This window comes from Conger conger, chromosome 10 (genome assembly GCF_963514075.1).
Source record: "Conger conger chromosome 10, fConCon1.1, whole genome shotgun sequence".
Taxonomy (NCBI): domain Eukaryota; kingdom Metazoa; phylum Chordata; class Actinopteri; order Anguilliformes; family Congridae; genus Conger; species Conger conger.
In genome coordinates, this window is record NC_083769.1 from 15997425 (window position 1) to 16016053 (window position 18629).

Genomic DNA, 18629 nt, shown 5'->3' on the forward strand with positions numbered 1-18629 from the left:
GTCTGTGCTCTATTACACTGCCTGCAGCCCTGAGTCTGGGCTCTATTACACTGTCTGCAGCCCTGAGTCTGGGCTCTGCTACACTGTCTGTAGCCCTGAGTCTGGGCTCTATTACACTGTCTGTATCCCTGAGTCTGGGCTCTATTACACTGTCTGCAGCCCTGAGTCTGGGCTCTATTACACTGTCTGCAGCCCTGAGTCTGGGCTCTATTACACTGTCTGCAGCCCTGAGTCTGGGCTCTATTATACTGTCTGCAGCCCTGAGTCTGGGCTCTATTACACTGTCTGTATCCTGAGTCTGGGCTCTATTACACTGTCTGCAGCCCTGAGTCTGGGCTCTATTACACTGTCTGTATCCCTGAGTCTGGGCTCCATTACACTGTCTGCAGCCCTGAGTCTGGGCTCTATTACACTGTCTGTATCCCTGAGTCTGAGCTCTATTACACTGTCTGTATCCCTGAGTCTGGGCTCTATTACACTGTCTGCAGCCCTGAGTCTGGGCTCTATTACACTGTCTGCAGCCCTGAGTCTGTGCTCTATTACACTGTCTGTATCCCTGAGTCTGGGCTCTATTACACTGTCTGTAGCCCTGAGTCTGGGCTCTATTACACTGTCTGTATCCCTGAGTCTGGGCTCTATTACACTGTCTGTAGCCCTGAGTCTGGGCTCTATTACACTGTCTGTATCCCTGAGTCTGGGCTCTATTACACTGTCTGCAGCCCTGAGTCTGGGCTCTATTATACTGTCTGCAGCCCTGAGTCTGGGCTCTATTACACTGTCTGTATCCTGAGTCTGGGCTCTATTACACTGTCTGCAGCCCTGAGTCTGGGCTCTATTACACTGTCTGTATCCCTGAGTCTGGGCTCCATTACACTGTCTGCAGCCCTGAGTCTGGGCTCTGCTACACTGTCTGTAGCCCTGAGTCTGGGCTCTATTACACTGTCTGTATCCCTGAGTCTGGGCTCTATTACACTGTCTGCAGCCCTGAGTCTGGGCTCTATTACACTGTCTGCAGCCCTGAGTCTGGGCTCTATTACACTGTCTGCAGCCCTGAGTCTGGGCTCTATTACACTGTCTGTATCCCTGAGTCTGGGCTCCATTACACTGTCTGCAGCCCTGAGTCTGGGCTCTATTACACTGTCTGTATCCCTGAGTCTGGGCTCTATTACACTGTCTGTATCCCTGAGTCTGGGCTCTATTACACTGTCTGCAGCCCTGAGTCTGGGCTCTACTACACTGTCTGTATCCCTGAGTCTGGGCTCTATTACACTGTCTGCAGCCCTGAGTCTGGGCTCTATTACACTGTCTATATCCCTGAGTCTGGGCTCTATTACACTGTCTGTATCCCTGAGTCTGGGCTCTATTGCACTGTCTGCAGCCCTGAGTCTGGCTGGCATGGGTACTCTGTACCACAATGATAATGATGATGAAGGTGATGTTGATGATGATGATGATGATGTTGATGATGATGATAATGCTCTGCTGGCCATAGATCAGGGAGTGGTTCAATGCCGAAGGAGAGAGACGGTTGCTGGAGGCGGGGTCTGTGGAGGATTCGCTGGAGAGAGTTGAGCGGACTCTGGAGAGCTTCAACAGCTTCCTGACCGAGGCCAATGTACGTCCTCCCACAATCTCATCTCTAACAAAGTCACAGTCCTCCCACAATCTCTAACAGAGTCACAGTCCTCCCACAATCTCTAACAGAGTCACAGTCCTCCCACAATCTCTAACAGAGTCACAGTCCTCCCACAATCTCATCTCTAACAAAGTCACAGTCCTCCCACAATCTCTAACAGAGTCACACTCCTCCCACAATCTCTAACAGAGTCACAGTCCTCCCATAATCTATAACAGAGTCACAGTCCTCCCATAATCTATAACAGAGTCACACTCCTCCCATAATCTATAACAGAGTCACAGTCCTCCCATAATCTATAACAGAGTCACAGTCCTCCCATAATCTATAACAAGTCACACTCCTCCCATAATCTATAACAGAGTCACAGTCCTCCCATAATCTATAACAGAGTCACAGTCCTCCCACAATCTCTAACAGAGTCACACTCCTCCCACAATCTCTAACAGAGTCACACTCCTCCCACAATCTCTAACAGAGTCACAGTCCTCCCACAATCTCTAACAGAGTCACAGTCCTCCCACAATCTCTAACAGAGTCACAGTCCTCCCATAATCTATAACAGAGTCACAGTCCTCCCACAATCTCTAACAGACTCACACTCCTCCCACAATCTCTAACAGAGTCACAGTCCTCCCACAATCTCTAACAGAGTCACAGTCCTCCCACAATCTCTAACAGAGTCACAGTCTAGTGCCTTTCATGGACCTCGGCGTATTATTTTCCTACCTAGCAGGTGAGGGAATTGTGGTACTCATGGGGAATCCAATGGACGCACACAGTAAATTGCAGAGGTTGAAAGTCCAGTGGTCAGAAAGTAAAAGTCCTGCCATGTGTTTCTACTACCTGCTGATTAGGAAATCCCAGTGATTGAAACAAAATACTGGGGAGGACTTTTACTCTCGAGACCTGGGTTTTCCAGCGGTGGTGAAGTGTGCAGATGTGAAGCTCTTCTGTGCTCCTCAGGAGCGGAAGCAGCAGGCCCTGGCCCTGGTGCGGGAGGTAGAGCAGGCCCAAGGCTCGTCCTATCCCGAGGCCCAGCTGTTCCGCACCATGGTGCTCAGCTTCCTGTCCCATCTGGCCCACTTCCTGTCCCAAGCTGAGGTCTGCCGCCAAGAGCTGGAAACCATGGTGACGCTGTGCCGCTTCTGTGAAGGGGTGTGTCCTACTGCAGTTATTTCTTTCAACATCTTTAAATACAGAACCATACTATGACTGAAGAACGTGTACAACTCAAAACTACATTTTCTGCCAAAACGATATTATTATTATGATTTGGTGCCAAGCAGCAAAGCTGCGTAGGCACACTGTGTGTTTCTACCTTTTTCTTTTTTGCAGCCATCTTTCTTATTATTATTCATCATCTTTTATTTCTGGCAAGGGTGTCTATGGCAGCCCCTAGAGCTGTATGGTAACAAGCTTTTGAAATTTGACACACTGATTGGGGACAGCCCCGTGATTCTTTTCACCAAGATTCATGTCTCCACCTCGAGCGCTCTAGCGCCACCAACAGGTCAAATTTGGAGGCACATTTATGCATGTAAGTTTTGAGCTGTTATCAGATGGATTTTTGAAAGCATTCATCAACGTGAGCCAAATCAAAGGCAAATTACTTAAACAGGATGTGATGTCATCTTTGGTCAATTGACATAAAACTTTTAACATTATCCGATCAAGTTGCCATGGTGACCTTGCCCTGCTGGACTGCTTGGCCCCCTCAACCCTGCTTGCATGTTTAACAATTACAATAATAATAATAATAATATTATTATTATTATTATTATTATTATTATTATTATTATTATATTATGATTAGGACCATAGTTTGTCTCCCCTTGTTTTCTTGTATAGTACTTCATTCCTCTGCCAGCTAGAGGGCGCTATAAACTCTCTGTCCAGCCCCTTTCCAAACAATTATCCCATCTGCACCACCTCAATCATCTAAGTTGATAAAGTAATTGTCACTAACTAAGCACAGATGATAATTGATGCAATGTTTACAACATTCACATGTTCAATTCAGTGTAATTACTTACTACCTTGGACCCAAGAAACCAGGTGACCTGAATTAATTGTCATTTTAGATTAAAAGTGCTCAATGACTAAAATGTAAATGTAACTGTGTAATCAACTGATTTAACCCTCCTGTTATGTTCAACTTTAGGGAACAGCAATAATGTTCCCGGGTCAAATTGACCCGGTGCATATTTCATCAACTGAAAGTAGTTTAAAAATATCTTTTTCGAATGAATATAATTAATTCTTTTTTTTTCTGTGCACTGGCAAAAATGAGACATTCACCACATTTGTTTCAACACATTCTTATTTTTTTAAACATTTTTTAAATAGTTTCTGTTATGGGGGCATGTTGTATAATTCAAACAACACATCTCTTCTGTTAGGTGTCAAACTGACCCTTTAAATTCAAATATACATCTTAAAACTACATTTAATTTTTAACAATGTTTACAATGTTTACAACAGGAAACCTGAACAAGAAGGAGAGAACATTTTGTTTGTGTGTGTGTGTGTGTGTGTGTGTGTCTATGAAGCACACCACATTAATGTTTTGCACTTGAAGCATGTGATGCTAGTCTTGCTGTCATCACTGGGCTTGCAGACTTGGCACCTCTTCCTCTTTTTTCCCGCAGCAGCAACCTAGAAAGATGAAGATGATGATTACTGTATTAGTTTGAACAGTAAAGAAGTTTTGTGCATCCTGATCACCTGACTCACACACACACACTTACCTTGGGCACAGGTGGGGTAGGTGCATTTTCCTCCTGGATCCTCCTCACCATGACTACAGCGGCTTGGCTTCTTGGCAGGTGCTGCCTTCTCTCAATGTGGGGTGTCACAAGTGCTCTCCCAAGCTCCTCGAGGAAGAGCCGTCTCTTGAACAGCTTGGAAGCTTTCCAATCTGGGAAGATCTCAGTCCAGATGACTAACGCATTGTAGGCTGACACACCCACAATGTCATAAAAAATGACCAAAGGCCAGCGTGCTGTCACCTTGACCCAGTCACCTTGTCAAGATTGTCCACCCCTCCCTTGGTGGCATTGTAATCCAGGATCATCTCAGGTTTCTGGTCCTCTCTGGTGCTGATCTTGGCATCCTTGTCATTATTACTGCCGGGTCAAACAGTATGTGTGTAATATAAACATGCAGGGGGGGGGGGGGGGGGTTGCAAACACGTGAAAAGAGTATTTTTTCATTTACATGACAGTAATTAAGCCCAGCAGAAAAGGTTTCATGCTCCAAACTTTTTTCTTTTTTTTCCCTGTATTTTTAAACTTTGAAACGGGTCAATTTGACATAACAGGAGGGTTCGATTCCTGTGCTATTTAAGTGCTGACTAACAATAAAAGCCAACTCTCCAGGACAAGCAAGTGCCGACTGAGCACCACTGGCTTTTCGTAGCATTTCAACTTCCATCCATGTTCACTTATCATGTTGACTTCCCTTATATTAGACCAACTAACAGTTTATATGTCTCAATTACAAACTCAATTCTATGATTAGTCACTCGACTGTGCTGTTGGAGTGCCTATGGGGACCCCTGGAGGACAACCATTTAAATATGAGTTCAAATACCTGCGGGTCACATAGTGTAGACAAAATGGTGGCCCTAATTATAAGCTATTTAAGCATATATGTGAAATATAAGTTCATCGCCTTAGGAAGCTATTTTTTCACATATAATGCCTGACTGACTGTAAGGTGTTTTTGGAAAAGTAACTGGGTGCAGATGAAATGGCTGGAATAATGTGTAAATGTGTTTCCAGGCCACTGAGCTGGCCGCAGACTGCAGACGATACCTGGAGCAGTCGCAGCCGGGGTCAGAGGTTCGGGACACACTGCAGGGGTACCGGGAGCGGCTGGGCCAGTTTTCGGCAGAGCGGTTCCAGGAGGCCAAGGTGCGGGCGTGCGGACTGCAGGGGTCCCGGGGCACGAGGGTGTGGAACGTGGCCTGGCTCAGACGGCAGGAGGCCTGGCAGCTGCTGGAGGACAGGCTGGGTGAGCCGGGCCCGGCCCAGGGGCCCCAACCTCAACCCATCCCCCTGGAGCCTTCTGCAGGGGCGACCCCCCCGTGGCCGTGTGGGCCCGGGGGCTTCGGGGGGGTCCCGGGGGAGGCTCCGGCCCAGGACAGAGATTACGGCAAGGTCGCGTGCTGCAGCATCAACCTTCAGCCCAACGGCAGGAACAGCGAGGCGGAGGAGGGGACGGAAGCTTCTGGAAACGGCCACCGGAGCCTCGGGGAAGAAGAAGAAGAAAGGAGGTCTGCGGGGGGGCTGGAGGACATGACCACCCCAGAGCCAGGTGGACAGGCGGACCTCAAGCAGAACCAGAGGCTCCCATGTCAACAGCCTCACAGCAGGTCTGCACCTCACATTGATATGTTCCAGAGAAAATGAGCTCTTTAGCTAACTGTCACATTTACATTCATGTGGAAACTGAAATGCTGATTCATGTGCATTGTACCTGTCAAATAGTTAAATACATTTTTATTTCTATGTATATACTTAAAATTTTTTATTAAACAACATTTTTCAGCGGAGCAAATTATACAGTTGGATATTTGGCTGAAGCAATATAAATACATTATGTTTCTTCAGTTGATTGCATTACACATTTTATAGCCATATATAGGAAGATATTAACGATATTAACATAAATTCAGCTAACTCAAGTGGAGCAAACAGTACAGTAAGTATACTAGATATAGTGTACTTTAATTGTACTTCAAGTATTCTCACTATAATATAGTATACTTCAGGTATACTATGTTACATGGGGTTTGGGATTTGAACCCTCAGCTCTCTGGGTCTCTGTAAGGGTGACTCTGTGCTGCCGCCCCAGGTCCCGGAGCGAGGGTTCGAGCGTGGTCTCTGTGCGATCGGAGCCCCCGGCCCCACCCTCCGCTCAGCGCTTCCAGATCTCCCGCCACGGCAGCTTCTGTTCCGACGACCTGGGCTGCGTCGTCCCCGGCGATGACCCTGAGGGGGCGGGGCCCCGTGTCCAGGGGTGCCCTGCGACAGCGTCCCTGGTTGCAGAGGAAGAGGGGGGCGGTAACAATCCGTAAGTCGCGTGACCCAAACGCTGGTGGAAAAGAGGTCTTTGTTTTCTGATGGAATCTCGTTTTGTTTCCAAGCTGGTTCAAGTCAAAAAGCCAACAGCTGACAAAATGGCATCAGAATGCTGGCAGGATAAATCTTTCAGTGTTCTGCTAAAATGCCTACTGATGGCTGAGATTCAACATATAAAAACTTGTGTCACTTGTGCAATCAACTCTTATGGAGATTTTACTGGTAGCGGTCGCTGTGGTGACGGCCCCTACAGTAGCAGTCGCTGCGGTGATGGTCCCTATGGGAGCGGTCGGTGCAGTAACATTTGCTGCTGTAACGTTCGCTGCGGTAATGGCCCCTATGGTAGCGGTCGCTGCAGTGACGGTTCCCTACAGTAGCGGTCACTGCGGTAACGGTTGCAGCGGTAGCAGTCACTGCAGTGATGGTCATTGCAGTGAGGGTCCCTACAATAGCGGTCACTGCGGTAACGGTCCCCACAGTAGCGGTCGCTGCAGTGACGGTCCCCACATTCGCGGTCGCTGCGGTAACGCGGCTGTGCCCTGCAGGAAGCTTCAGCGGATCATGGCGGAGCTGCTGGGGACAGAGAGGGAGTACGTGCGCTCCCTGGGCTACGTCATGGCACACTACCACCCCCTGCTGGAGCAGCCTGACGTGCCCCAGGCCCTGCGCGGCCAGCGGGGCCGCATCTTCGGCAACCTGGAGCAGCTCTATGACTTCCACCGCCTCGCCTTCCTGCGCGAGCTGGAGGCCTGCCAGGCTACGCCCCTCAGGGTGGGCCGCTGCTTCCTCACACACGTACGTCCCACAGTGCACCTCTTCTGCATCTGCTGCCTGCTTAGCTCCAGTCATGATCACTGCCTCCATTCCTATCAGCTAATCTCATTCACACCACCCTGAAAAGGGCTTTTGCTTTATACATATGGTCCCCATTGGATATGCTGATACAGTAAAATTATTCACCAAGTTGTTGTATTTGGATGTTCCAGTCTTGTTTGACAAACTGTGATGTCCCTCCCCTCCTGTCCATCATTCCCATGCCTTGAGCTGTGGATCGTAATATCGCCTCATATAAAGAGTTTTTTATGTATATCGAACACCAGGGTGCTCTCTCATTTCTGTTCCCATTAAGGCCACTGTGTATTTTCTCACCCCCAATCAGAAAGAAAGCTTCAACCTGTACGCCCTCTACAGCAAGAACAAGCCCCAGTCCGACTCCCTCCTGCTTCACCATGGCAATGACTTCTTTAAGGTGAGAGAGGCCCTGGGTTACTATGATTGTTCCTCTGTGACCTCTCTGGACTGCCTACAGCTGGTCCAAAATGCTGCTGCCAGGCTGCTGACCAGGTCCAGGAGGTCATGTCATATCACTCCTATCTTGGTCTCCTTACACTGGCTACCTGTCAATTTCAGGATCCAGTTCAAGGTTCTTGTGATCACATATAGAGCCCTCCATGGTCAGGCACCTGCTTACCTTTGCGATTTGCTCCACCCATATGTTGTCAGCAGGTCTCTGAGGTCTTCTGATCAGGGCTTACTAGTTGTCCTTCGCACTAGGCTCAAAACTCTTTTATGTATTTTTTGATCCTGTGAAGCACTTTGTGACTCTGTCTGTGAAAGGTGCTATAGAAATAAAATTAATTTACTTACTTACTTTTACTTACTTTTTCTTTCTTTCTGCACCCCCTACGACCCTGTTTAGGATAACCGGGTTAGGATAATGAATTAATTAATTAATGACTTACTTACTTACTTACCTTTAACCTTTGTGCTCAGGCAGAGTACCTGGGCTCTGTGTTTGATGTGGTTATTCCTCACTGACCTTTGCCCCGGCAGCAGAAGCAGCAGGCGCTGGCGGACAGGATGGACCTGTGGTCGTACCTGCTGAAGCCGGTGCAGCGCATCAGTAAGTACAGCCTGCTGCTGCAGGACCTGCTGCGCCAGTGCAGCGGCGTCCAGAGGGGGCGCCAGAAAGCCGAGCTCCAGGCCGCCCTGCAGGCCGTGACCTTCCAGCTTCGCCACGGCAACGACCTGCTCACCATGGACGACATCCGCAGCTGCGACGTACGAACAGAACCTCCGTTTATTATATCTGTTTTATCTTTTAAGCATGTTTCCATTGCTGTAAATACCAAACAGTATGTTATTTATGTTAGTATGTTTTACAAAATGAAACATAAAAACCTACTTATTTTTACATGATTATGTAAAAAGAAGGGATTATGCAGTGCCTTGTACTGTATGTATGTTGATTATACAGATATATGCCAGTTACTGAATATAACATATATGTATTTTATATGTTCTGTGTACTTCATGTGTTCCTTGTATGTTTTTTCAAAACGTTTGCACATGGGAGAGCTCCTTATTATAAGGCCAACTCACACAGCTTATTTAATATATTAGCTCCTTAAGGATCATGAATTATTAGTTGTGTAGTTCACATTACGTACCATGGGGTACAACAGCAGATTTAAACACACAGTCTATAACCATAGGCTTTCATAAACTATGAAAGACAAAGACAAATGTAATATGAGTTTTCTGTGAATAATTCTGCCTAATATTTATTCAACTGTGTGGAGAGTGGCAGGTGAATAGTGTATGTTGAAAAGGTAAAACGCTTATAAAGCTTGTATGCATATAAAGCATATAACATCTATATAACATCAAACACCTTAACTCCACTGCGATGCCACACAAAGTCAGGGATTGCAGGTTTGAAACATTTGTGCGGGTGTGTGACTTTATCGGCACCCCTTCCCGACAGGTGAACCTGAAAGAACAGGGCCAGCTGATTCGCCAGGACGAGTTCATGGTTTCCTTTCGCAAGAAGAAGTGCTTTCGCCACGTCTTCCTCTTCCAGGACCTCATCCTCTTCAGCAAGACCAAGAAGACCGAAGTGGGGAACGATGTTTACATCTACAAGCAGTCGTTCAAGGTGCGCGCCTGCCCCAAAACACTGTCTAATAGTTTGGTAAAGTAGACACATTTCTGAACCTACACAATCTACCTGACTGATAGCTTCACTCACTGTGGTCTGCGTAAGATAGCATGTTTATGCGATAGCTTCACTTGCTGTGGTTCGCATGCAGTAGTGTTTTATGCGATAGCTTCACTCGCTGTGCCCTGTGTGCGACAGCGTGTTTAGGCGATAGCTTCACTCGCTTTTGTTCTGCGCAGACGTCTGACGTGGGGATGACGCACAGTTCCGGAGACAGTGGGCGGAGCTTTGAGATCTGGTTCCGCCGCAGGAAGTCCCAGGACACCTACATCCTGCAGGCGGAACGGACCGAGGTGAAGGACGCCTGGACCCGGGATCTGGAGAGCATCCTCTGGGACCAGGCAGTGCGCAGCAGAGGTGAGGAGTCCAGCCTAGAGCAGAGATCCACAGGCAGGAGAGGTGAGGGGTGCAGCCCAGAGCAGAGATCCACAGGCAGGAGAGGGTGTTCATGGGGTTTGTGTTGTACAGAGATCTGCAGGCAGGTGATGGTATTCATGGGGTTTGTGTTGTGTAGACATCCGCAGGCAGGAGAGGGTGTTCATGGGATTGGGCAGCAGACCCTTCATGGACATCCAGCCCAGTGAGGCAGCGATCTGCGACAGGGCCGTCTCCTGTGCCCTGACTGGGAGAGGTAAGATTAGAAAAGATTCACACTAATTTGTCCTCTGTACTTGAGCCATCCTAGTTATGTAGGAGCTGTGGGTAGTTACAGTGCAGTGTCCAGGGACTAACACCAGTTCTGATGCCAGTGCTTTGGCCAAGGGCAATGGCAGGAGCACACCTAACCTGGCATGGTTGTCTTCGGGCAGCCTGTAGCATAGTGGTTAAGGTAAATGACTGGGACACGCAAGGTCAGTGGTTCTAATCCCGGTGTAGCCGCTATAAGATCCGCACAGCCATTGGGCTATTGGGCCCTTGAGCAAGGCCCTTAACCCTGCATTGCTCCAGGGGAGGATTGTCTCCTGCTTAGTCTAATCAACTGTACGTCGCTCTGGATAAGAGCGTCTACCAAATGCCAATAATGTAATAATGTAATGTCTTTGAGTGTGGGAGGAATCCGGAGTACCCGGAGTAAACCCACACAAACACAGGGAGAACATGCAAACTCCACATAGAGAGGATCTGGAATGTTAGTGTGTCCCAATCAGACCTGGGTCAAATATGTAATTCTTTGGGAAATATGTTTCTGAACTCGATCTCGTCTTGTGTAATGAGCCAACTATGAGGACCAGAAGACAGGGTTTGCACTCTTTCAAAGTATTTCATGGGTTCCAATAAACCAGACAGTAAAGCGTAAAAAAGCATTTGAACCCTAAGCTATTGCTTATTTGGAGGGGAGGTGATGAGTGGAGTAAAGGAGGATACATTTTTTTGAGTATTGGGACAGACCCTGGGTGTCTGCTTCTTCCCAGAATGCAAGGCACCGGTGTCCTCTGATGTCATCGCCCCACCAGTAGGTCACGCCATACCTCGGCCAGACTCCATTGGCTCAGGCAGCAGCTCGTCAACGTCCGGCAGCCAATCATCTTCCTCCTCAGGACGGGGGTCCCTCTCACCCATAGGCTTCCTCTGCAGCCAGCCCCCAGGGGGAGGTGGGGCCTCCTCGGGGTCACCCGAGGAGGACCACCTGGACCGGGACAGCGAGAAAAACCACCATCTCTGTGAGATCTTCTGCAAAACCAGCTTATAATAACAACAATTACAGTGGCTTCAGAAAGTATTCAGACCCCTTCACTTTTTGCACACTTTATTGTGTTGTAAATTTTGTTTTAAATTGATAATATTGCCATGTTTGCCCATCAATTGAGACTCAGTAACCCAAAGGGAAAACATATTTTTAGAATTTTTAGCAAATCTCTCATTTATATATGTGCAAAAAGTGAAGGGGTCTTAATACTTTTTGAGGCCACTATATGTTTAACTGATTAGTTAATATTCATATCATCTATAAGTGAAAGTGGTATATATTTCATTATCCTAAGAAACATAGTCAGACCACTTTATTAGGTACACCTTTAACCAGCTTGTTAATACAAATATCTAATCAGCCATTTATGTGGCAGCAGCCCAAAGCATAACAGCATGCAGAAATGATCAAGAGGTTCAATTGTTGTTCAGACCAAGCATCAGAATGGGGAAGAAATGTGATATGAGTGACTTTGACCTGGGAATGATTGCTGGTGCCAGATGAGGTGTATTGGGTATTTCATAAACAGTTGACCTCCTAGGATTTTCATGCACAACAGTATCTAGAGCAGCGGTTCTCAGACTTGGGGTCGCTAAAGGGTCATGGTGGGGTCGCCCAAAAAAATAAAAAAATTTAAATAAATTGAATATATATTTTTTATAAGCATTTTAATATAAGCATTTCTTTACATTTTTTTAAAATGAAACAAAATGCCTGTTTTTTTGTAAAATCTGTCTTTTCTGACCGATTATTTTTAATCTACCGTCATGCATGCGTTTAGCATTACAGCACTACCCCATCGCATGTGAAGCGCGCCAATACAGCAGTCATGAAAATGGACAAGTTTGTTGTCAGGAGTGGTGCTGGAAAAAGACCAGGAGAAAATTACAAAAATACAAATAAAACAAAAAGGAATAAAATAAGTTATGACCTGGAATTCCTTGTCTATGGACCGGACATGAGGAGGACCCAAGACCACAATGTGTCGTGTGTGGGGAAGTTTCAAGCAAAGCCGCTAGATTTCTTTCAGAGGAAACAAAAGGTTTTACAAGGACAGAAAACCCGCTTTAAACTGCAACAACAGCAAACGAACGGGGGTTACGGGCCGAGACTGGCAAAGCTGACACAATTGTTCCTTCCTTGTGCCAAGGAAGTGGTTTCAATGGTCAGACAGGTTCAAGCTGACAGGAAGGCAACAGAAGCTCAAATGAACTTTATTTCAAGACTTTACAATTCTTACAACATCAAAGTTATTTATGACTAATAATAATATAATGTGATATAGTGAGTAACGTGTAGCGTGCTGTGTCCCTTGCAGTGGACGGCTCGGCGTCTTCTGGGGAGAGTGTCGGCGGATTCAGCGGCTCCTACCGTAGCTGCCTGTCTGTGATTGGCGGAGACGCAGATGACACCTCCTCCATCACTTCTACCCTGCGGCCCAAGACTGGACACGCCCACCAGGCCCCGTCCCCTGGCCCCGCACCCAAACCGCAAACCCACAGCGCCCCCCAGAGCCCAGGAGAGGTAGGGCATGTCAGTCAGAAGCATTCTACAGGTGTCTGTTTCATCAGTGTCATGAAAATAGCTTGGATGAACATGTATTTGTCTTTTTTAAACACATACTGGCAGTTCTTATCCAGCTGTCATCTTATCCACACTCTCAAAGTGTCATTAGTCAACTGCTAATGAAGTTGATTCAAACCCCTCATGACTAAACCTAATGCTGAGGGGTTTTTTTTTCTGTTGCTGGGAATTAAATTTTTTAGGGTGTGCAATTACTTTGCAGGACACCAATGAAATGTAATGTACATTTATGTACATATCGCAGTATGATTCCCTGTCCAAGTCATTCTTTCATTGAGCACAGACTGAGAAACTAAACTCACCGCCCTTAAACCTCCCCCCCCTCCCCCACCCCATAGGTGCAAGCCGCGACTACCAGTGGGACATCCACAGAGGTCTAACCTGCTGCTCAAACGGTCTCTGTGAGTTAAAATCAGTTACTTCATCGATAACAGATAATTTTAGATAGCAATAAATTACGCTTTAGAGAATAATTTCTCTGGGGTTATTGCACATATTTTCAAACAAAACACTTAAAACACATCTAATATTCATGAGTAAGGCTGATGCAGGACCTGCATATATAAAATATTGATTTAAAAATGATTTTATTGATTTAAAAATGATTTTATTGATTTAAAAATGTTTAGAAAATTGTCTATAGCAGCAGTCTGCTATTCATAAATAAGAGACTGTAGAATGCTGTAATTGACAGAATCAGAATTGAGTATTCAACAAATTAAACTATTAAACGAAATGAGTGTGTGTGTCCAGTGTTCATTGAGAGTATTTCAGATAACATCATCATGTTTACTATCATTGGCCTACAGGTGGGAAGAACAGTTGCACTCAGTTCCTACCCATTGGACCTGGACCAATGAAAACACAGCTCCAGTAAAAGGAACCAATCCCAACACATCCCTGCCACCCCAGCAAAGTACACCTCTACTGCAAAAAAGGGAATATTTAATTCATCAATAAAAATCAAGCACTGAATTCTGACATCCTCGCCAGGAAGGGAGTGAAGCTTGTTCTACACATATGACCGTTCTACACGTTTGACCATCCTAAACATATTACCGTTCTACACGTTTGACCATCCTAAACATATGACTGTTCTACACGTTTGACCATCCTGAACATATGACCGTTCTACACATATGACCATCCTACACATATTACCGTTCTACACGTATGACCATCCTAAACATATGTCCGTTCTACACGTATGACCATCCTAAACATATGACCGTTCTACACGTTTGACCATCCTAAACATATGACCGTTCTACACGTTTGACCATCCTGAACATATGACCGTTCTACACATATGACCATCCTACACATATGACCGTTCTACACGTATGACCATCCTAAACATATGACCGTTCTACACGTTTGACCATCCTACACATATGACCGTTCTACACGTATGACCATCCTACACATATGACCGTTCTACACGTTTGACCATCCTACACATATCTACACGTATGACCATCCTACACATATGACCATCCTACACGTATAACCATAATACACGTTTGACCGTTCTACACGTATAACCATAATACACATATGACCGGTCTACACGTATAACCATAATACACGTTTGACTGTTCTACACATATGACTGTTCTACATGTATCACCGTTTTACAGGATTGACCATTCTACATGTATGACCAGGGACTGATATTTTTGGGAGGATGGTGGGGTATGAAGGAGTGCCATTTTTTGCTCAGACAGCATTTTGCTCAGACAGCATTGCTGGAATCTGAGATTTCACATCCTTTTCAGATACAGATTGGACTGTACTGTACAGTAGGTTCTACACACTTGTTTTGCAAAAATATTTACTGGAATTCCCCATTTCCTTATTTCTCTCTCTGAAAAACATTATTGTTATGTTATAGTTGTATTGTGCCGCAGGCCTGATGCTTCTTATGGCCACCACAATGCTGAATGGAAAATCAATAAGCAGAAGCATAACTTTTTCAGTATTGTTATAATGTTGGTACAGTCATATTATATCACAATGTTCATGTCACATGACTGTGACATCAGAACAAGCCTGATGCGGGACGGCTCTGGACAGTGGGCAACATTGAATTCCATAACAGTGATTATACTACCGTGAATCCCTTTACCCTCTTCCTGGACCCGTAACTCAACCCTCTCCATTTTCTCCTGAAGGCGCAGATAATGCGTGCTCAACTGACTTTAAATTTCAATTTCATTTGTTTCATGCTTTTTACATAAGACTGCCTCAAAGACACTTTACAGAGTAGCAGAGGGGCGAACACCAGGGGCTGGTTGCACTAACTGGGCGTAAAAAAGTTGGTCTTAACTGTTAAGTTGGTCATAGCTACGTCCAGCGTTTTGTTCAATATTTTCACCTGTTGCACCGTCTAAAAATATGACTAGGCTCAGCTACGTCCAGCCTTGAGAATGCACGTTCAAGTTGATACATTATGTCGTGTGACTGTTACTGAGCAGTGTGCGTTGCTTGGCTTCAATAATTCTACTGCTTAATTTGTTCACATTAATCGTGTCCCCTAAAGTATTCTAAAAAGCGCAAATAGTATAAAATGTTAGTATGTCCAAGACAGTGCAACTTTCCGAGGGTAACGTTATATCACAGAGCAGGGCTAAAGGAGTTTGCTGGATAAGTTCACCGAATAAAACCCATAACCCAATTATCCGAAAGCGGGAGATGAACTGAAACCGCAATTCCAGATTTTACTCAGTGAACTTCTGCTTGGTTTTCCTGCTTTATGATGGACTCCCCGATCACTGACCTGTTAATTAACTGCTCAGCCCAGCAGAAACAAAATCATTCAATAAGCTCATTAACGTTATCATACCTGCGGAGAGGATTTACCGGGTCACTTTAAAGGAGTAGGGCAATTCCACAGTAATGTCAACTTAAGCATGGACAAATAAACGTACTTACTTCCCAATAAAACGTATTATGTCCAAAGCAGTCGATTGTGACCATTTTAAAATCTGATAAAATGTAGACTAACAACAGGAAAATGTTTAAAAATGAATTAAAAATCAATTACCATTGAAATGTATACTATTTGGAGGCCATCTTGAAAACCACATTTCAGATGGTTTTCTCAATGTCAAACTGATATTCAGAACCATTTCAGATGACAACAAATGTGTTATGATAATTTGATTGGGAAATAGATCGTCAAACAATGTGCATTTCAGACATGTCATATCCATACCACTGGTATCTCCTCATAAAAATCAAGACAAAGTCATAAATATTTTCAAAATTGTTATTTTTATGTTCAGCCAAGCTTCGTACATTACATGGATATCACATTTTCTGCATTAGACTTAAAAATTTGTAGAAAATGCATAGAAAGTGTATATACCTGACTTTTTGCGTCACGTTCATAACGAAAGGTATTTCTGACTTAACAATATTTTCTGGCTTAACAATATATGTATATATATATATATATTTTTTTTTTGGCCCTTCCCTTCAGCCAAGTGGGGGCTATGATAATATGCATTATTATCATTAAATTTTTTATCATGTAAGAAGAGATATTTTGTGTCCAAATGTCACATCCATAAGGCTGGAATTGCCCAGTAACATGGTGGTTGGTCACAATTTCTAGGCTTTATTTGCCTGACTCATGTGCGTCACACGCCACCACATTCTCTCATGTCTGAAAGCTTGGTGATTGTGCAAAGGAGACGCACCATATTCAGAGGTTGTGTCTGTTGTTTTAAATTTAGCGAAGAGTGTTACCTAGGAGAATAGTCTGAAAGCTTCACTTATGCCTACCTCGTAGTAGGCATAGGATGTACACCCTTACAGGTGTATTTTTTACTTTTTGACTTTGCAACGCTGGTGCAACCGGCACATTCTACATCGGACGTAATGTCGGTGCAACCAGCCCCAGGCCTGAACCCCCCAAATAGCAAGCGTGTGAGGTAAAAACCTCCAAGTCGGGTGAAAAACCCTCACGTATCGGTGATAAAAAACTCCCCAATGGGAAGAAATCTCAGGCGTATGACGTGACCTGCTGGTTCTCGTGATGCCGCAGTTGGCAAGCCGGAGAAAAGGACTCACCAGACGTGGCTTACTGGGCCAATCTGCAGGTACCCCCATCCACCAGCGGGGGCGCTAGTGCACAATACGCAACCAGCAAATTCTCCAACAAAGGGACTTCAAGATGAAAGATCTTCTAGTCTCAAGCCTTGTGCCTTAGCCCCGAAAGACAGGGAAGTCATCCAATCACAATTTAACGTGAGAAAATCATCCAATCACAATTAATGTGCCTGTGAAATCATGAAATGGAATTTGTTTTGGAATGCACTGATTTGGGTATGCAGTTGATTTTGTTTTCATTTATGTGTATTTTTGTGGAATATGTTAAAAAATGTTCTGTGCTTTGCTTCACAACACGTTTCATGTTATGACTTTGTTAGCACTATGGAAGGACTTATTGTGAAAAGTGTACCACTCAAAAGCCACTGTTTTTATCTTGTTTATCTGTTTTTTATCTTGTTTTGAAAAAGGGTGCTTTTCTTCCTCAGACCATTAATGTTTTCTCTTGTTCTCTTTTTTTGATTGGTTATTATCATGAAACACAATTTATCAAATGTCAGGTTAACTAAATGTGAGCAATGCAAGGGTTTGAAGACGGCAACCTAAACACTTAACTTTTACACAAGGTTGTGGCCAAACTGACTGGATAGCCGTATCAGATATGTGAATGTATCATCTTGGGCAGATCTGAGTTTGATTAAACAGCTTCAGGCCTGACACTTTCTGGCCGGACAATGCAACACAAAAATAAGCGACGGATGATGGGGAAGTACTTTTTTTGTTTCAAGGCCGCAAAGCTCCCCAATGATCTTTCACAAGATATCATTGGGCGAAAAGTGTGATTGCATTCCCCAGAGCTGGCACCAGTAGTATGGTCATAAACTTACAACCTGACAGAAATAATCACCACAAATAGGTATCAAAATACAAGAAGGGAGAGTGGGTGAAAACAAGAACCACATTCTCCTGCAGAGCTGTTTCTGCTGCTGTGCGGAGATTGTAAAAAGATCTGAATACTTCCAGCATTGCTGCATTGTAATTTGATGCATGTAGTTTTTACTAAAATTACACCCGTTATCACTCAACTCAAAACTATTGCTATTATTTTATATTATTCCTACATAATTAAATGCAAAAAATGAATATAAGAAATAAAAATATATTGTAAAGTCAGCTGATAACACTCTCGGCACCATGCATAATTTTTATTGCATTATTAAATTATTTAAAGAAAAAATACTTTTTTAAGCTGGAAAATGCCGTTCTGATATATTGTGCAACTTTTTAAATAAAGAAAAAAATGTCAATCATTAAAAATAAAAAATTAAGTGGGAGCAGAATCCCTCCCCCTATTTCGACGCAGACTCAAAACCCACCTTTTCAAACTCTACTTTAGTCCTCCCTCCTGATTTCCCCTGCATCTCCTTTCTGATATCCCTATCCTTGTCTAACCCCCCCAAAAAAAAAAGAAAGAAAAAAAAATGCACTTCTGATGACAACTATGTTTAGAACAGCATTTCCTGTGTATTTTGCTAGTTTCTGGATGTGATGCTCTGACTTATGGTAGAACCTATGCAC

The 18629-nt window shown here is 44.6% G+C and overlaps 1 protein-coding gene across 1 annotated transcript in view; it reads left to right on the plus strand.

Moving 5' to 3' along the window:
• Positions 1–17547, plus strand: part of LOC133138703 (pleckstrin homology domain-containing family G member 4B-like) — a 45471-nt gene extending 27924 nt beyond the window's left edge. The window contains exons 13-26 of the mRNA XM_061257668.1: positions 1493–1615; positions 2603–2794; positions 5422–6014; positions 6497–6715; positions 7269–7518; positions 7883–7972; positions 8557–8784; positions 9491–9661; positions 9904–10081; positions 10239–10355; positions 11137–11385; positions 12730–12935; positions 13334–13396; positions 13805–17547. Of these exons, the coding sequence (XP_061113652.1) occupies positions 1493–1615; positions 2603–2794; positions 5422–6014; positions 6497–6715; positions 7269–7518; positions 7883–7972; positions 8557–8784; positions 9491–9661; positions 9904–10081; positions 10239–10355; positions 11137–11385; positions 12730–12935; positions 13334–13375 (2658 nt within the window). The 3' untranslated portion in view covers positions 13376–13396; positions 13805–17547. The remainder of the gene's footprint in view (positions 1–1492; positions 1616–2602; positions 2795–5421; positions 6015–6496; positions 6716–7268; positions 7519–7882; positions 7973–8556; positions 8785–9490; positions 9662–9903; positions 10082–10238; positions 10356–11136; positions 11386–12729; positions 12936–13333; positions 13397–13804) is intronic.
• Positions 17548–18629: the final 1082 nt, after the last annotated feature.